General features: G+C 39.5%; 1 protein-coding gene and 2 long non-coding RNA genes across 7 annotated transcripts in view; 2 read left to right on the top strand and 1 right to left on the bottom strand.

The window, feature by feature from the left end:
- The window catches only part of SLC25A17 (solute carrier family 25 member 17), a 46825-nt gene that overhangs the window by 23999 nt on the left and 2327 nt on the right, over positions 1-20499 (top strand). For 2 of the 4 annotated variants that reach the window (XM_082350117.1, XM_082350115.1), the window contains 6 exons: positions 169-235; positions 1594-1745; positions 12325-12456; positions 13808-13953; positions 14042-14137; positions 16201-16283. In XM_082350117.1, coding sequence (XP_082206243.1) covers positions 169-235; positions 1594-1745; positions 12325-12456; positions 13808-13953; positions 14042-14137; positions 16201-16283 — 676 coding nt within the window. The remainder of the gene's footprint in view (positions 1-168; positions 236-1593; positions 1746-12324; positions 12457-13807; positions 13954-14041; positions 14138-16200; positions 16284-20499) is intronic. The other 2 variants (XM_082350118.1, XM_082350116.1) reach the window with 1 other exon arrangement.
- The window catches only part of LOC309609119, a 44146-nt gene continuing 26396 nt past the window's right edge, over positions 2750-20499 (bottom strand). Inside the window, exon 2 of the long non-coding RNA XR_014233273.1 lies at positions 2750-2875. This is a non-coding gene — a long non-coding RNA (uncharacterized lncRNA). The remainder of the gene's footprint in view (positions 2876-20499) is intronic.
- Positions 2873-8242, top strand: LOC309609121. 2 transcript variants are annotated; one of them, XR_014233275.1, is made up of 2 exons: positions 2873-6782; positions 7863-8242. It is a non-coding gene; the product is annotated as an uncharacterized lncRNA (long non-coding RNA). The 2 variants fall into 2 exon arrangements; XR_014233276.1 differs by having other exon boundaries at positions 7860-8242.

The raw sequence follows: 20499 nt of genomic DNA, 5'->3' as shown, positions 1-20499 counted from the left end.
CATGGGAATACAGGAGGATCATTGAGTTTTGAGGCAAACTAGGGAGCTCAAAGAATAGGGTGAGAGATTGCTCAGGTGAGGTAAATGGCATTTCAGTGAAACTTGCTGATACTGAAGATAACAATTCTCAAAGGATTTAGTTTAAACATGTACTCTTTGATCTTGTAGTTGATGAGAAAAGAAAGTCCAAAACGACACACATGGTGCTCCTGGAGATCATTAAAGAAGAAGGCCTGTGAGTACTACCTTGTTCATCTTTGTTAGGTAGAGCAGCTCATTAGGAGATTCCTGGGCGTCCATCCTACTTACACTCACTTTCTATCCATTCCCAAAGCCTCACAGTGTTGTGAATTTGTAATTGCCTGACTCGTAAGTAGATACATAGTTGTTTTCATTTCCTTAAAGTTCTGTGGTTGACCATTTTGTTTCTCGATCATGGAGTCTTACATGAAACCAATGAACAATAAACTGAAAAAGGTAATAGTTGTTTAGCTCATTCCTATCAGATGCATTCAGACCTGTGTACCTTTTTAAAAACTTTTTATTTGGAAATAATTTCAAATTTACAAAAAGTTGCAAAACTAAAATAGTACAAAGAATACCAGTATGTGCTTTAACCAGATTGACCTGTTGTTAACACTCTTCCGTTTGTGCTCATGCTTTCTCCCTCCCTTCCCCACTCCCTCCTTCTTTCTTTACTACACAGACACATACACACACCACACACAGACTTTTTTCAGAATTAATTTGAGAGTACATTACATACCATACATCAAAGCCCCTTACCCCTATGACTGACATTTTCAAAGATGTGGACCTTCTCCCCTTATTTTTCCTTAAATAAAATTTTTCTCACTTTAAGTTTGCCTCATGTTTCTTCATGATTAGATTGAGTTTTTGCATTCTTGGCCAGAATAATGTATAGGTGAAATTGTGTCCTCCTCAGGATGTCACATTGGAGTCACGTATTGTCCACTTGCCCTTCATTGGTTAATTATGATTTCTTAGATTCAAGTTAGCACTGAATAATTTTATTTTTCCTCTTGCAACTATAAGCAGTCTATGAGGAAATACTTAATTTAGTATCATACAGACTCAGAAATTCAATAGTTTACAATTAATTACTTAATTATTTTGGTGCTCAAATTGTCCCAGGTGTGGCCAGTGTGAGCTCCTTCAGTCTGATTCCTGTGCCCTTATAACATGCCCCCATCACTTCTTTTTTTTTTGCACTTCTATATTTACTTCATTTTAAATGTTCTAGCCCTGTAATAAAATGTGAATGATGCTATATTAACTAACAGCCATGAGGAAATTGTCTTTAATTTTATATAGTAATTTACTAAAGCAAATTGAGGGGGGAAATCAGTAAATCAGTCATAGAATGTATGTTGTTTCTTTGGTATCATTAATGCTAGAAAAGATTTGGTTTGGGCATCCTCAGAATGTAGAATATGTGTACAGTTTGGAGTACATTGTAGTGTAGGAGTGAACTTTGAGAATATGTGAATGATGATCAGCCTTTTCTAGGACTCTCATTTCTAGTGCCTTTTGTTCAGCATTTTTACTTTGCTTATTATGTTCTTCCCCTAGCCTGGCACCATATCGAGGGTGGTTTCCAGTTATCTCCAGTCTCTGCTGCTCCAATTTTGTCTATTTCTACACTTTTAATAGCCTCAAAGCAGTCTGGGTCAGAGGTCAACATTCTACTACTGGAAAAGATCTGGTAGTTGGATTTGTTGCAGGTAACTAAGTTTTCTGAATATAAGATATTTTTATATTTTATTGTTTATATTGTGGTCCATATACCCCCTGAGAGGTTATTTTAACACAAAGTAATGCTACAAAGAATGTAATTAGTTTTCTGACTTGACTCTGTGTGTGTGTAGTAAAAATGCATAACATAAAATTTACCATCTTAACAATTTTTAAGTGTACATTTCAGTAGTAGGTTTACTTACATTATTGTGAAACGGATCTCCAGAACATTTTCATTTTATAAATGAGAAGTTCTGTACCCACTAAATAACAACTCCCCTTTCCACCCTCCCCCCCAGCTCCTGGTAACCACAATTCTACTTTCTGTTTCTATGAATGTGACTACTTTAGATGCCTCATATAAGTGGAATCATGCAGTATTTATCTTTTTGTGACTGGTTTATTTCATTCAACATAATATGTACTCAAGGTTCATTCATATTGTAGGATGTAACAGGATTTCCTTGTTGTTTAAGGGTGAATAATATTCTACTGTATGTATATACCACATTTTGTTTATCCATTCATCTGTTGAAGGACATTTGAGTTGTTTCAAGCTCCTGGTTACTGTGAATAGTTGCTGCTATGAACATGGGTTGTATGAATAGCTCTTTGAGTCCCTGCTTTCAATTCTTTTTGGATATATTCCTAGAAGTGAGATTGCTGGATCATATGGTGGTTCTTTTTTTAATTTTGAGAGGAACTACCATACTGTTTTCCGCACTGGTTGCACTATTTCAAAATTCCACCAGCAGTTGGTTCCAGGTTCTCCACATCCTTACCAACACTTGTTATCTTCTGTTTTTTCTATAGTAGCCATCCTAATGAGGGCGAAGTGATAGTTCACTGTGGTTTTGATTTGCATTTCTCTGACGATTAGTGATGTTGAGCATCTTTTCCTATGATGTTGAGCATCTTTGGAGAAATGTCTATTCAAATCTTTTGCCCATTTTTTGAGTTATTTGATTTTTTGTTGTTGTTGAACTATAAGTTTTTTTTTTTTTAATTTTATTTATTTATTTATTTATTTTTGGCTGTGTTGGGTCTTCGTTTCTGTGCGAGGGCTTTCTCTAGTTGCGGCAAGCGGGGGCCACTCTTCATCGCGGTGCACGGGCCTCTCTTGTTGCGGAGCACAGGCTCCAGACGCGCAGGCTCAGTAATTGTGGCTCACGGGCCTAGTTGCTCCGCGGCATGTGGGATCTTCCCAGACCAGGGCTCGAATCCGTGTCCCCTGCATTGGCAGGCAGATTCTCAACCACTGCGCCACCAGGGAAGCCCTATAAGTATTCTTTATGTATTCTGGATATTAGCCCCTTACCAGATATATGATTTGCACATATTTTCTCCCATTCTGTAGGTTGCCTTTCACTCTGTTGATATGTCCTTTAATGCTCAAAAGTTTTTAAGTTTGATATTGTGCCATTTGCATATTTTTCCTTTTTTTGCCTGTGCTTTTGGTGTCATGTCCAAGAAATCATGCTGAGTTTAATGCCATGAAAGCTTTTCTCCTATGTTTTCATCTAGGAGTTGTATAGTTTACGTCTTTAATCCATTTAGAGTTAATTGCTGTGTGTGATGTAAGATAAGGATCCAACTTCATTCTTTTGTATGTGGAAATCCAGTTTTCCTAATACCATTTGTTGATGTGACTAGACTGTCCTTTCCCCCTCTGAATGGTCTTGGCACCCTTGTGAAGATCAGTTGACCATATACACAAAGTTTTATTTTTGAGCTGACTTCGCTTATTTTTATCCTCTTAATCCAGAGAGGAGGGTCAGTTATCGCTGTTTAGCAGCCTGTACCCAGAATTTATGGACATAAGGTCTCTTTTTTTAAAAAATGAAAATTACAGTACCTTTCCTGCTTCCTTTCTGGGGGTTTTTTTTAGGTTTTTTTTGTTTGTCTGTTTTGTTTTTTTGGACTGAGGATTGCATGCAATGTTTAACATGAACAGGACTGGCTGCGTAATTTTCAGGGTCCAGTATAAAATGAAAATGCAGGACTCCTTGTTCACAGTTTATTAAGCATTTCAAGATGGTTGACACTAAAGCAGTAAACCAAGCACAAGACAGGTTACAGAGTCATGAAGCCCTCCGTGAGTGTGAAAGCATTGTCAGATGTGACAAAGAGTTTTTAGTGCACAGCCCAGTGTAGTCAGTATCACCATAGTCGTTAATACCTTAGGGGTTCATAGGGGAAAGGTCACTTTTGGCTGGGAGGTATCTCCTTATAGGAAGCAGTGCCTCTTGAGCTGAGCCTTGGCAGAATTAGTAACACTTGGAGATAAGTGGCGACGGTTTCTGGATGGAGAGAATGGTAGCAAACTGAGAGAATACAGGACCACATTTAGAACAGTGAGTTCTATAATTTTATGAGTGAGTGAAGTGAGTGTAGGAACATGAGCAATAAAGTTGGAGAGTTGAATAGGAGCCCAATTTTAGAAAGCTTTGGATCCTTGTCATCTGAGACTTCAGAAGCACTAAGGAGCCATTAACCTGATATTGTGAATATTTAGTTACTGTCTGTCTCAACTTAGTGGAATATGAGCAGGTATCTTTATCTATATATGGTATATCAAAGATATATATAAGATGCAGAGCAGTATCTTATATATACTTTATATATATAAGATATAGGGGCTTCCTTGGTGGTCCAGTGGTTAAGACTCCGTGCTTCCAGTGCAGGGGGCACAGGTTCAATCCCTGGTCAGGGAACTAAGATCCCGCATGCCGCGCGGTGTGGCCAAAAAAAAAAAGAAAGTTAAAGAAATATATTACATCTATTAGACAATATATATTACAATTATAAATATATCTCTATATATAAGATAACGAATACATATGATACCTGCTTTTGTGGCATATGTATATATATATCTGTTCCCCTCGCCTTGCTAAATTTTCGGTAAGAATAATTCCTAACATGTAGTAGTAGCTCAATAAATATTTGCTAAATAAACAAAATATTTGTTGAATTAATCAGGGTTTTATTAAAGAGATGGGAAAAAAGTAGGTCTCTTTCCTATGGGTTTTTTGTGTTTATCTAGTCTGTATCTAAATTAATTTATTTAAATGTTGCATGTTTAGTGTTAGTATTTTGTGGACTCACTTATTGATATATTCTTTGAAAAATTACTGATTTGGGAGCCACACAGTTGAATAATGTAAATGTCCATTTGAAATGAAAATGATTTGATTGAAAAATAGTTACCAGGCCAGGAGTATTCATGGCCCCCAATTTTTCCTCTTTACCTATATGAGACCACTGCTGTTTTTTTATTTGGTCTCTGAGACTTTCTTATGCTTAATACTCTCATTTTAGCCTTAAGTTGATTTTGATATAATAAACTTTCACTTGGACCAAATTTTTTTTATTGAGATATAATTGACATAATATTCTATTAGTTTCAGGTGTACGACATAATGATTCAATATTTGTGTATAATGTGAAATGATCACCACAAGAAGTCTGGTTAACATCCATCATCACAGATATTTACAATTTTTTTTCTTTTCTTGTGGTGAGAACTTTTAAGATCAACTCAGCAACTTTCAAATATGCAGTTCAGTATTATTAAGTATTGTCACCTTGCTGTACATCCCATCCCCATGACTGACTTATTTTATAACTGGAAATTTGTGCCTTTTGACCACCCTCACCCCCAACCCCCGCCAGACCAACTTTCACGTAAAGAGTTTAACACACAGGGTTCCATTTTCTGAGGTAATAAATGAATACTTGTAGGTAGGTCACTCAGGATAGAAATCTGGAAGTCTTCATAGAGGGTGCTCTCTTACCCTCCGTGTCTGCCTGGTCTTCATGAACCATCAGTCTGTCTCTTAAATATCTCTTGAATCCATTCCCTCGTCTCCATGTCCATAGCCATTTCCCAAAATCAAGTGCCATCATCTCTCACTTGGACCATTGCTCTGTTCTGATCTCTTTGCCTCTCAAGTCTTTCTCACTAACATACTTTGCATAGTTCTGCTTGAAGTAGCCTTTCTAGAAGAATGGTTTTCAAACAGTGTCATAATTCAAAGAACTCAAGTTTGAGATTTGTTCAGTTGAAAAAATATCAGAATAGATCCAACCTGTAGAGGAGGAATCTTCTTTTTTACATAATTGCAACAAATGGCAATCTGGTATGATCTTTTATACTTGAGACCAAGTATTGGTAATACCTTGATTTTAATACTTTTTTGGGGTTTTTTTTGCCCACGCTGTGTGGCATGTGGCATGCAGGATCTTAGTTCCCCGACCAGGGGTCAAACCCGTGTCCCCTGAATTGGGAGTACGCAGTCTTATCCACTGGACCGCCAGGGAAGTCCCTTAATACTTTTTAGATTACTGCGGTTCATATGTATTTACATTTAAAAGGTTATGACTCACTGTCAGAGACTAACTCATATAACTTCCCATGAAACTACTAGTTTATGAAATATATGATTAAATCTTCTCCTTTTTAGGTGTCCAAAATTGTTTGTTTGCTGTATCTGGCATCCCATTATCTACTAGGTACACACAACCCCTTGTTATTCTCTCTCACTGTGCTCTGCTCATTTTCTTTCTAACTCTTATGCAGTTTATAATTACAATAGATCCTCCCATACCTAAAACAGCTAGACTGGTATGGTAGGGCAGTTAATTTTAAAAAGTCAGTGGAAGTAGGGACTATCATAAATAGCCTACATGCCTTAAGTATTTTATTTTAACCTAAGATATGTGAATATATACTTCTCCAATTTTTTGTATGGCCAAGGCATATCCACTCACTGATGGAAGTTTTGTGCTTTTTTTCTTGTATAACCCATACCTGTAAATGCTTTGCCTACTGTAACAGATATGACCAACATAAGCAGGTTTGAGAAAAGACATAATTCACTCCTGGTAAGCGTAAACCCCTGTGGGATGGAAGTAGAAGAGCACGGGTACACTAGGGAGTAGCCTACTGGCCGCAGGTATCAGCGTGCTGTGGCATCTGTCGGTGTGTCCTGTAAAGGGAAAGAGGAACACGGATTTATCTGGTGAGTCCATCATATGGAACTGGTTAAAAGAGATCCCACTGTATTAATATCATTCTAATTCACTTACATTCTGAAATGTTTTCTTGTGAGCGTGAGAAAAGAATGGAATTACGCTTGACGTACAGGGAGAACCCGTGGGTCTGTGTTGATTGTGAACATCATCTGTTACATGTCTTGTCAGAGAAATGATTGAGAACTGCTATTCTAATATCCGAATCTGATTATGTTATGCCCAGCTTCAAACCCTTCAGTGTCTGCCGCTTGCATGTAGGATGGAGTCGTGGCTCCCTCAGCAGAAAAGGCCCCCCTCGTACAGGTGCAGGATAAGAGCCTAACATACGGGATCTGCTGTGATACTGCTTACCTCCCTATCTTGGTCTTTCCTATTCCTGTTCTCCTGTGCCAAACTGTGATTCCTTGAATAGACTGAGCCCTTAGTAACCTCATTCCTCTACAGCAGCTGTTGTCAGTCTGAAGCAGCCTTACTGCTTTTTTTTATCTTATTAACTCCTAGTCATCCTTTTATTCTCATCTCAAGCCACCTTCTCTTCAGGAAGCCTTCCCTGTTTCTCATGTCCACCACCCCCAAGTTTTATTCTGGGTTAGGTGCCTACCCTCTGTGCTCCAGCTGTGTATATACCTCTGTGTCAGTGCTTACTCCGCTGGATAACAATAGTCTGTATATTTGTCTTTATCTTTTACTAGACAGTGAACTCCTTAAGGGCAGAGACTACATTTTTGTAAATCTCTGTATCCCCAGTGCTTGATACACAGAAGGTGCTGATTAAATGTTGAATGAATGAATTCAATTTAAAGGTCCACTCCTCCTGTAATCTTCATCATTTTACTAGTTGCCCTACCAAAAGTCTTGAATTCATCCTCTTTCTCTTTGACCCTGCCTCCAGTCTGTGAGCAAATCCTATTGCCTGTTTCTTCATATGGTTTCTAGAATTCAGCCCCTTCCCCCACTACCACCTGTGTCCAAACCACCACTAAATCTTGCCAGGATTATCTTCAGAGCCTCCTAACTGATGTCCTGCTTCCTCCTTTGTCCCCCTCAATATGTATTCAACACAGCAGCCAGTGTGATCATGTTAAAACATAAGTGAGGGCTTCCCTGGTGGCACAGTGGTTAAGAATCCGCCTGCCAATGCAGGGGACACGGGTTCGAGCCCTGATCCAGGAAGATCCCACACGCCACAGAGAAACTAAGCCCGTGTGCCACAACTACTGAGCCTGCGAGCCACAACTACTGAGCCCGCGTGCCACAACTACTGAAGCCCATGCATCTAGAGCCCGTGCTCCGCAACGAGAGAAGCCACTGCAGTGAGAAGCCCGCGCGCCGCAACAAAGAGTAGCCCCCACTCACCGCAACTAGAAAAAGCCTGCGCGCCGCAACGAAGACCCAACGCAGCCAAAAATAAATAAATAAAATAAATAAATTTAAAAAACGTAAGTGAGATTGTATTATTTCTCTGTTCAAAGGACTCCAATTGCTTCCCTTCTCACTCAGAGTAAAAGCCAGAGTCCTTACCTAGTCCTACAAAGCCCTGTGTCACCTGGCCCGCCCGTTCTCCTCACTCACCCCACTGCAAGCCTCACTGACCTCTTCTCCAGGAACACTCCCGGCCTGCTTCTGCCTCGTGGCCTGTGTACCTGCTGTTTCCTCTGCCTGGTTACTGCGTGGTTCACTCCCTCACCTCCTTTAAGGTCTTTCCCTAAATGGCCACACTGTTGAAAATGGTGCCCCTTTCTACCCCACAAAACTTTATCCCCCTTCTCTGCTTAAATTTTCTCCTTAACCTTATCCTCTAACATACTACATATTTTACTCATTTATCCTGTCTTACACCATTAGAACATAAGCTTCAAAAGGACAGGGATTTTCATTTTTTATTTACTTCTGTATCATCAGCACCTACTTAGCACATACTAGACACACAATACGTATTTGATGAGCAGACCATGGGTGACTGACTTGCAGGTCATAAACATTTACTTATCCTAAAATACACATAAAGTTATTTAAGAATTGCTAATTCATACCTCAGATTAAAAAACACCTATTAGCTAGTTTTATGTGTTTCCAGTTGCTTTTAGAAGGTAGGTTTAATATCAGTAAAAATAAAATTTCTAACAGCTCTTGTAAAAAATAGGCTATTGGGGTGAGAATGAATTCCTATCTTTTGAGATTTTCAAAAATAAAGTGAATAATCACCTGGTGATTGGATTAGATGCGTGGATCCACAGGGAACACACGACCACGTCTGGAGACATTTTTGGTTGTCACAACTGGAGGATGTTACTGGCATCTAGTGGTAGAAGGCCAGGGATACCGCTAAACATCCTACACAATTGCACCCCTGCCCTGCCCCAAACTAATAATTATCCAGCCCCAGATGTCAGTAGTGTCACAGTTGAGAGACCCTTGACCAAATGAATTTTATAGTCCTTTATAATTCTGTGATTCTCCGATTATGGGTCCTCTCTTTTTCTGAAGGTAGGGAATTCCTTGGAAATCACTTTTGCGAGTTTTAAACTCCTCATAACATGTTTTTATATCTCAGTGCTTACCGCATTTTTACAATAATTAAAACAGCTTTTTCTCTTCCTGCTGTGAACCCTGTCATTGTGTTACAGTCACTAGGAATGAGTTTCATTATCGCCAGGGAGAACTAGGAGCAGTATTATTGTTACTCCACTTCTTCGAGGAACTTAGAGAGTTATTACTATTTATTTTATTTTCACAGAAGAAAGCCCAAATAGCTTAATACCCTGGGGAAGAATTTGAGAGCAGAACCTTACAGATAACTTAAATGAAGATGATACTTGCCATTTTTATGAAATTGGAATTTTTATCAATAACTCTTTTTGAATACCAATGGTGTTATCATTGTTGTGACAGTTGCAGTTAATTTCCTGTCCTTAGGCCTTAAATCTGGTGAGGCGGGTTTGTTCCTGTAGTGTATCAAGTTGCATTCCTTTGTAAGGAGCCAAGCACTTAGATTTATGACCCTGATCTGCCATTTTCTTATCTCAGTGGTCATTGCATGTGTTCCCCAGAAGTGCACCCAATTAGCATTCTCCATTTTTGTTTTCTGTCCTTAACTCAGGAGACTCACTACTAATAAAACTTTGTTTTTAAGATTTCAGAAGTAAATAGCTGTGTTTCAATTATCCTTGAATCAGTGAGTGATTTTAGTGAGTGTGTTCAGTTACTGTTCTTCATCTTTTAGTTTTGGTTCTGTTTTCTTATAAATGATTTTTTATGAAGAAAGAAAATAGAATCATTTGAATTGGAAGAAAAACAATTTCCTGTTCTTAAGTAGATAAGGTATTAGTATTCCCATCTTAGAGCTGAAGTAACAGCCATGGCTTGGAACTGGCAGAAGAATTTTCTACACATAAATAAGCAGACAGCTGTCTTTATCCTGCAGCCGTATCCATCGTGCTTTAGTCAGAGTCGGAATCACTCATCATGTTCGTTTGCAGCTTGTTTTTCCTCCGTGGAATGTTGTCCTTTGCTTGATTATATAGGTTGCAAGTTTTTAGTAAAGTTTGGATCCTCAGGTATTTTCCCAGAACTCATAAAATGATAGTGGTTTAAAAATACCTCTCCATCTATTTTGGCTTAGAGGATTAAAGAACTTCTCAGATAAAAAGCTTTGAAATACAAAATGTTCTTACAAGGACTTTATATTATTTAAATGATGTGATGCATTTTTGTACTTGACAATGTCCTTAGAATCCTCTCCATCTTTCAGCCTGTGTTAATAATGGGGATATGTAAGCAGAATTTTAAATAGTGGCTAAATCTTAATCTTTGCTGCATTGCCTCTGAAATGTTTTGTGTGTGCCTACCTCTTGAATAGAACATGAAGGGAATTTTGATTTCCAAAGAATTTATTTAATGGGCAACCTATTTCATTTGTTTAGAAAGGTATGTACACTGTGCCTGTCTACAGTATCCACAGAAGCTTGTGATCTCTGGTTCTGAGCTCTCCTGTCTTCATCTTAAAAAAAAAAAAGTGGTAGACTGCTCAGTAGCACTTTCTAGTCTGATTTTTCTGGCTGTTGATTTTTTTTTTTGTTAAGTGATGCGTACATTATATTGAATAGGAATACATTATAAAGTCTGGGCAAATGGGCGTGTATTGATAGTCTATCTTGGCCTCTTGGGCACTGGTGCTTTTGTAAAATGAGACTAGCAAGAATCTCTAGTTAAGACTTTTTCAGATTATGATCAATGCCTCAAGTGATAATGTATGACTATACTGAGTCATAACTAAAGATGACTCCTTTGTGTTATGTGAAAAAATATAACAAATATACAACTTATAAAATTATTTGATAATGCCTTTTATTTTGAGAAATGTGTTCTCACAATGTTTCTAAGAGAGAGGTGCCAAAATATCTTACTTTTGCAACTGCATTCAGCTAATGAAAATTTAGAATTTGAATTTCCTGGTGTTTTCACCAAGCTTAGCCTTCGTGCTTTCTATATATAGTATGTTTTGAGATTCCTTAAATCAAAACATTCTCAATCATGTTGTATTTAAATGGCTTTTAGTAAAAGAAGATTTCTCTTCCTTATAATTGTGCCTCTTGGTTCTTCAGAGTATGGCTAGAGCCAGATAGCTTGATATACCATTGTTTGCTGAGTTTGCTCATTAGTTTACTTGTTAAGTATTTATTTAACAAACATTTATAAAGTATATACTGTGTGTCAGGCACTTTGTTACAAGTCTGTCTGGTATTTTTCTCTAATCATTTCAGGACTGATGAGGAATATTTTAATAACTCAAGGTGGTGTTAAATTGGGATCATGTGTTTTCAAAAAAGAAGCACCTGGCTCATTGTATTGTTCCACTCTGAGGCCACCTTGGGCGGCCAAGATCCCCATCCTTAAACTTGTAAGGATTATGATGCTTGTTTCAGGTGTTTTTGTGATGGTTCATAACTACTGCTTGCTGCCTGCCTATCCTAATTCCCCAAGTGATGAAGAACTCTTCTGTGAGCCTTCAGTCCCTGTTGAAGCACTTTCAAATGTCACACTTTCTCTCATTTATTGTACTAGATCCATACTCACTTAAAACCATGTGAGCTACTTACATGAGAGTTGTAAATTGTGTGTTTTATGTGATATTGTCATGGACTTATTTAGCATGTCATCAACAAGTCACTTCCCTGTCTTAAAGCTGTTTTTAAAAACTGTACGTAGAACTCTATCAAAATTGCTACTTTGGTGGTTATATAAATTGACAAACAGATTGCCTCCTATTATACAAATGAGGAAGCTCAGTACTCTCTTCATGTGGAGAAGTACTGCTGCCAGCCCTTCTGCTATCAGCAAGGCTTCTGAATTGCTTCTAACAGTAGTGGCTTGTGTTGTACCCTGGCACAAAGGGACACCTTACCTTAGGTCTCCTAGTAGGTCAGTGGCGTATAACTGAAACATTGGTGTGTAGCTTTAACACAAGACAGCAAAGCTTAACAGGTTACCTTTTGCTTTCCCTTTGTCTCTCCCCCTTTCCTTTTAAAGGAGTAGTGAATGTGCTGCTAACCACTCCACTCTGGGTGGTAAACACCAGACTGAAGCTGCAAGGGGCAAAATTTAGGAATGAAGACATTGTACCCACCAACTACAGTGGTGTTATTGGTGAGTGTCTCTTGGGTGAGTTCCTTTTTAAAGATTTTCTTTTCTCTTTGTATCTGGAATTTATCACCATGATAATGCTACAACCTCAAATCTCAGTGCCCAACAGTAAGTATTTGTTTAGCTCACGTGTCTCTGGATTGACAGGGATTTGACTCATCTAGGCTGACTCCAGCCCAGGAGTCTCAGCTCCATGCGTCTAGGGGTCTCAGCTCCATGTGTTTCTCTTCCTTTTCCTGGGACCAACCTGAGCATATTCTTCTCTTGGTGATGGCAAAAGCACAAGAGGACATGCCCAATCATACAAGCATATTTCAAGCCCCTGTTTGCATTTTGTCTGCTCACATACTCTTGGCCAAAGCACAACCAATGGCCAAGCCCCAAGATAAGGGGTAGAGAAATATACCCATGGAGTATAGCCCATGGAGCACAGGTGGGAGGGGATGAATATTTCTGAAGAGCAATCTGCTACTTTTTTTTCCCTAGTGTTTTCTTTAGATAAAGATACCAAATTAGCATCTGATATCTTTGTGCTTCTGCTTTTTAATAGTATTACATTGCCAGGTTCTCCTTTCCCATGCTTCCATCTTTGTAATGAGAACAGTGGTTTTCTTACAAGGCAATCCTATAAAATGGACTCCAGAGAACTATCTAATCTTCTTTTTTTAATAAATTTATTTATTTATTTATTTTGGCTGCATTGTGTGTACGTTGCTGTGCATGGACTTTTTCTAGTTGCAGCAAGCGGGGACTACTCGTTGTTGCGGTGCGTGGGCTTCTCATTGTGGTGGCTTCTCTTGTTGCGGAGCAGGGCTCCAGGCACGTGGGCTTCAAGAGCTGTGGCACGCAGGCTCAGTAGCTGTGGCTCGTGGGCTCCAGAGTGCAGGCTCAGTAGCTGTGGTGCACAGACCTAGTTGCTCTGCAGCATGTGGGATCCACCCGGACCAGGGCTCGAACCCATGTCCCCTGCATTGGCAGGCAGATTCCCAATCACTGTGCCACCAGGGAAGTCATCTCTAATCTTTTTCTGTACTGACCTTTATTGTGAAACACATGGGCTATCAGTTCACAATTCTGTGTAGTACAGAGGTCCCAGTGGTGGTGATGATTACTTAGGAAAACTTGACATGCTAACCCCAGGTTTGTCAGGAAGGGTTGCCTATGAGTGAAATTGGTCTCTCAATAACTTGGTGACGGTCAGTATCTGATGATTATTCAAAAGTAGTTAACTGATTAACTTGTCATTGCAAGAAGGAAATCTTGATAGAATCAGTATGATAGAATACTAATAGAATCAGGTTTGTGTTCTGGGTACATTGTCTTCTCTAGTTAGGGGATTGTCATCAAAGGTCCTTGATTTCTTGCTCAGATGCTTTTCACCAGATCATTCGCGATGAAGGAATCCTGGCTTTATGGAATGGCACATTTCCCTCCTTGCTGTTGGTCTTCAATCCTGCCATCCAGTTCATGTTCTATGAAGGTTTAAAACGGCAGCTTTTAAAGAAACGAATGAAGGTAAGCCCTGATTCTGAAAGCAGCAGACAATCCCTGACACCTTCTTGCTGTTTAGATTGATGCAGTTTGTTCTTCCTTTGCTTTCCAGCTTTCTTCTTTGGACGTGTTCATCATTGGTGCAATAGCCAAAGCAATTGCCACCACGGTCACCTATCCTCTGCAGACAGTACAGTCAATTCTGAGGGTGAGTGCAGGGGTTCTCCCTGCATTTAGTCAAACAACATTCTAAAATATGTGGTTTCCCTGTTTGAAGCAATGTTAATAAAGCAGTAAAGTAGTCCGGAGCATTCCTCATCCATTTTTTCCATTATTTGATATTTTGCTAACCAGTCTGGCTGTCAGTTGGTTTCCTATTTGGTTTGGAACGAAGTTTACATTTGCGGTTTCTTTGGTAACATGCTGTCTCAGAAAACCCAACTATGGAAGACATTCTTTATTTTTATTTATTTATTTATTTTAATTAATTAATTTATTTATTTATTTATTTATTTATGGCTGTGTTGGGTCTTCGTTGCTGCTTGCAGGCTTTGTCCAGTTGAGGTGAGCAGGGGCTACTCTTTGTTGCGGTACGTGAGCTTCTCATTGCAGTGGCTTCTCGTTGTGGAGCACGGTCTCTAGGCATGTGGGCTTCAGTAGTTGTGGCACGTGGGCTCAGTAGTTGGGGCTCACGGGCTCTAGAGCACAGGCTCAGTAGTTGTGGTGCATGGACTTAGTTGCTCCACGGCACGTGGGATCTTCCCCGACTAGGGCTCGTACCCGTGTCCCCTGCATTGGCAGGCGGATTCTTAGCCACTGCGCCACCACGGAAGTCCCGGAAGTTCTTTAAAGACCTCAGGAAAATATAAGTTTGCTTCCTTCACATTCAAGTTGATTTGCTTGGTGCCCAGGGTAGATTTTCCTTTATAAGATCAGAGATTCATTCAGGAGGAATAAATGATTTAGCTTTTCTGAAGCACTTTCAAATTTGTAGCTTTTCATTCATTCAGTTATTTATTCATTGAAATATTTTTAAGCACCCACTCTGTGTGAGGAACTGGGTGCACACGGTGAATAAAAGCCATAGTCCCTGCCCTTATGGAGGTAACAGAGGAGAGAATGAACATGTAAATAAGCAAAATAAATAGGTAATTGCAAATTGAGGAAACAGCTATAAAGGAAGTGAACAGCATTCTATGATTTAGTGGAGAGGGGCATGGTGGGGGTCTTCTCAGGTGGCATGATTGGAGATGGGCTCCTCTGAGGAGCCATATGTAAATCAGGACTTAAAGGAAGGTAAGGATCCAGCTGTGCAAAGAGCAGAAGAAAGAGCATTCCAGGTAGAGGGAACGTGATGTACCGAGAGCTTGGTGAATCCTAGGAACTGAAAGGAGGCCATTGTGGCTGGAACAGGGAGCAGGTTATTAGAAAAGGAGCAGGGAGCCTATAGGTAAGGACGAGATTTTATTCTCTCTGCAGTGGGAAACCTTTGCAGGGCTTTAGACTAGAGAGTAATGTGATCTGATTTACAATTCGAGAAGATTACTGTGACTGTTCAGTGGTGAATTGGTCAGAAGGCTAAGAGAAAAGGAGGTTGTCAGGTTAGGAGGCTATTTCGGTCATACAGGTAAGATGTGAGGGTGACCTGGACTATGGTGGTAGCAGTGGGGAGGAGAGATTCGAGGTCTTTTTGGGAGAAAAAAGTCAAAGGACTTACTGATGGGTAAAATGAAGGTGGAAGTGTAAGTATTTCAGTTCAAAAAGATTATTCCATTCTGTTAAAAGTATTTTTACTAATGTACTATTTTTAAATTGGTACTTAATATAAAGAAATTCAGTAGCAGTCAAATAAATGTATTTTGACACTTTTATAATAGAAACATATAATGTGAAGAGCTTAGATTGCAGAGATTCTAATTAATTAGTGTTTATCATAACTTCTTAAAGGATTGGAAGCCATACCATCAATATATAAATCTTCATCGTGGGCATGGCTTTTTCTTTTGAGGTAGAATTTTCCCCATGATTCTCTGTAAAATGAAAATTCTCATGCTTGCTTCATTGAAAAAATATTTCTTATTTTCACTTATTTCATTGAAATAATTTATTTCAATGAAATAAGAGGATTAATTAAATTTAAATACTAATGGATATTTTTATTACCATATGCTGTAACATGTTACTCCAACATAATTTCCTCTGCAAGTGGAAATTGAGATAAAGAAAGCGGTAGCAAGCAGTAATTATTTATCTTTTTTTCTTCTTCCCCAGTTTGGACATCACAGACTGAACCCAGAAAACAGAACACTGGGGAGTCTTCGGAACATTCTCTATCTTCTTCACCAACGAGTAAGGTGAGCTTTGTAGATGGTTCACATTCTGTCCTCTCTCTTTTTTTTTTTTTCTTAATTTATTTTATTTATTTATTTTTGTCTGCGTTGGGTCTTCTTTGCTGCGCGCGGGCTTTCTCTAGTTGTGAGCGGGAGCTACTCTTGGTTACGGTGCACAGGCTTCTCATTGTGATGGCTTCTCTCATTGCGGAGCACGGGCTCTAGGTGCGCGGGCTTCAGTAGTTGTGGCACGCAGGCTCAGTAGTTGTGGCTCACGGGCTCTAGAGCGCAGGCTCAGTAGTTGTGGAGCACGGGCTTAGTTGCTCCGTGGCATGTGGGATCTTCCCGGACCAGGGCTCGAACCCGTGTCCCCTGCATTGGCAGGCGGATTCTTAACCACTGTGCCACCAGGGAAGCCCTCTGTCCTCTCTTTTAACAGCCCTCTCTGCCAAGAAGTGGTTGGATTTGCTTACCTTGCACTTCTGCCTTGGCAGTGGCAGCCTAGAAACCTGTCCCTTGCCTGCTGTGCTCAGACATTTCTCACTTTAGGGGCTAAGTGAGATATGACAGCATTTTGCGAAATTATGGAAAAGTTTAGGTCCTTATTCTTTGTTAGTTACAAAGATTCAGTACTCCTTTAGAAAGGGAATGCTCCTATGAAATCCTGCCATTTGCGACAACATGGATGGACCTTGAAGGTATTATGAAGTAAGTCAGGCAGAGAAAGACAAACATGTGATTTCACTCATATGTGGAATCTAAAAACAAACAAACTCATTGATGCACAGAACAGACTAGTGGTCACCAGAGAGGAAGAGGGTTCAAGGGTGGGCAAAATGGGTGAAAGGAGTCAGCTGTACAGTAATGGATGGTTACTGGACTTGTGGTGGTGATCACTGTGTAGTGTATACAGATGTCAAATTATAATGCTGTATACCTGAAACATATAATTTTAAAAAATAGAGAGAGCCCTCCTGTAATCTAATATAGAGACCACTCTGCAGAGTAGTCCTCCATCGATGACATATCCTATCACCTCTCGTAGACAGAAATAAGCAACTATTAGAGAGCAGCAGTCATAGTGGGAAAGGGAGGGAAGAGTAGGAAGAGTTACAACAATTATCATCACAATGATGACAACAGTGATGGTGATGAGGAGAGCAGCTAACACTGTTGAGTGTTTGCTATGTGGCAGACGCTAAGCCAGACGCTCTACCTGGCTAATCTCACTTAATCCCAACAACAGCCCTATGAGGCAGGTACTGTCGTCATTTCCCCGTTTCATTTAAAGAAACTGACCCCTAGGGAAGTCAAATAGATCAGCACCTTTGAAGCAAAAGCTGCTGTAACTTTATTACTGTTTCTAGATGTAAGATATTTTAAAATAAATTTATTATAAAGATAGAATATGCTTGGGATAAAAAATAAAATCAAAGATAAAGAATTGGTATAAAGTAAAAAATAAATGCTGACCATACCAAGTGTTGGCAAGAATGTGAAGCGACCAGAACTTTCCTTTGCTGGTGGGAATTTAGAATGGCACAACCACTTTGGAACGCAATTTGGCATTTTCTTATAAAGCTAAACATACACCTACCATAGACCCAGCCATTCCCCTTCAAGGTATTTACCCAAGACAAATGAAATGCGTCTACACAAAGACCTGTGCATAAATGTTAATAATGGCTTTATTTGTAAGAGTCAAAAACTGGAAACACCCCAAATGTCCATCATCAGATGAGTGGATACAAGTTGTGGTATACCTATACAGTGGAATGCTATTCAAAAAGGAAAAAGAAATAATTACTGATACATGCAAAAACGTGGATGGATCTCAAAATAATTTTTCTGAGTAAAAGAGGTCAGTATGAAAAAGATTTCATACTGTATGATTCCACTTATATAAAACTTAGAAAATGCAAATAATCTACAGTGACAGAAAACATATCAGTGGTTGCTTAGGGCCAGAGTAGGTGGAGGGAGAGTGATTGCAAAGGGACGTGAGGATACTTTTGCAGGTCATGGATATGTTCACTACCTTGAAGATGGTGATTGTTTCATGGGTGTACCCATCAGTCAAAACTCATCAAATTGAAGTCATTTAAACTTCAGTAAAGCTATAAATATGTGCACACCTACTGTGTTTTCTCTCCTATCTCTTTACCAAGAGTTAGTCACTGTTAACAAAAAGTGCATGTATTTCCAGAATACTGTATAAAACATATAATTTGGGTATTCATTTTTATACAAATGGAATCATATGGTAATACTGTTTTGTACCTTGCCTTTTTGTAAAAACGTTACAAACAATCCTTCACATCAATATCTGTACATTTATCTAGTTTTTTTAAATGACTGCGTTTTTTGTTACATAATATGCCATAATTTATTGACCAATACACTTATGATAAATATTTAGTTTGTTTCCAGGTTTTTGCCTTTACAAACATTGACAAATGAATAGCCCATAAATTTAGCTTTGTATACCTCAGTTATAATTGTAGAGAAAATTCCTTGAAGTGGAATTACTTAAGAAGTTTGAACATACAAAATTTTGATAGCTATTGCCATGTTGACCCAAAAAGATGATACCCATTTCCAGTTCTACCAGCATTGTGAGAGTTAAGAAAGATGTAGTTAAGAAAGTTAAGAAGGTAGTGTCAACAGGAAATCTTTAGAGTTATATAGTTTTTAAATTCAGCGTGTTTTTACATCTTTCATCTTGTTTGGTTCTCACTTAGCCTTGTGCGTGTGGAAGGGTGACTATATTCCCATTTTTGCAGATCAGGAAGCAGGTTTAGAGAAAGTGACTTGCCCAACACCAGACAGATGCAGGCAGAGCCAGATGTTCAAACTCATGCTCAGTAAGCACTCAGGGACCATTGAATGAATGTTCATCCACTAGAACGTTTTACAATGATGGAAATACCTGTTCTGTTCAGTAGGATTGCCACCAACCACGTGTGGCTGTTAAGCACTTGAAATACTGCCAGTACAATTGAGAAACTGAATTTTAAATTTTATTTAAATTTAAATGACCACGTGTGGCTAGTAGCTACCATATCGGACAGCGCAGTATACCATGCCAGGCCTCTCCAAACTTTTGATTGATTAAGAACACCTGAAGTGCTTATTAAAATACAGATTCATGCCTCCCCTCTGGAGCGGGGTCTGGCAGTCTTCATTTCTAAACAGACCCTGGTGATTCTGATGTGAGTGGATGTGAAGAAAATCAACACTACTGTGTATCTGTCCTTTACTACTGACACAGAGCACTTCACTTCTGGCACTTCCGGTCACTAGACGTTGCGTGGGGGGTTCCCCGCACCAGGCAGTTCTGTGTGATACCAGCCGGGCGTCCCGTGATTTAACTCCGTTCTGATGCTGCGTACCCGGGGATAGCATTAGATCCCACAGGTTAAGGAAGGGCTCAGTCCTAGGATGCTGACCCTCACTTCAGATGACAGTCACAGGTAGTCGGTCCCCAGGTTACACAAAACTTCTGTCTGACTTGGCTACGAACTGGAGGTTGCCATGACCTCCTCCCCCTTGGGTATGATTGTTTGCTAGAGCAGCTCACAGAACTCAGGGAAAGGGAAACACGTACGTTTACCAATTTATTAAAGAATACAGATGAGTAGCCATATAAAGAGATCTGGGAGGGTCCCAAGCACAGAAGCTTCTGTCCCCGAGGAGTTGGGGTACATCACCCTCCTGGTACATGGATGTGCTCACCAACTTGGAAGCTCTCTGAACCCCATACTTTTGGGATTTTTATGGAGGCTTCGTTATGTAGGCATGATCTATCATTAACTCCATTTCTGGCCCCCTCCCCTCTCTGGAGAATAGTGAGTGGGACTGAAAATTCCAAGTTTCTTATCACAGCTTGGTCTTTCTGGTGACCAGCCCCATCCAAGAGCCCACCAAGAATCACCTCATTAGAACAGAAGACACTACTATTACCGAGGAAATTGAGGGATTTAGGAACTCTATATCAGGAACTAGGATCAAAGACTAAATATTAGAATAAGAAATGTTCCTAGTGCTCTTATCACTTAGGAAATTACAAGGGCTTTAGGAGCTCTGTGCCAGGAACTGAGGACAGAGACCAATATATATTTTTTTTGTTATCTCCCAGCAGACCTCACCTTGAGAAACATTGAAGTGGACTTTCTTGGCTTTCTTGGGGGAACATAATTCAAATTAGTCAATGAACTAGAAATTCATGGGTCAAGGCTTT

Source organism: Balaenoptera borealis (assembly GCF_965194805.1).
Source record: "Balaenoptera borealis genome assembly, chromosome: 13".
In the NCBI taxonomy this organism is placed as follows: Eukaryota; Metazoa; Chordata; class Mammalia; order Artiodactyla; family Balaenopteridae; genus Balaenoptera; species Balaenoptera borealis.
Note: the sequence above shows the minus strand (reverse complement) of the source record. Positions and strands in the feature narration are given on the sequence as shown.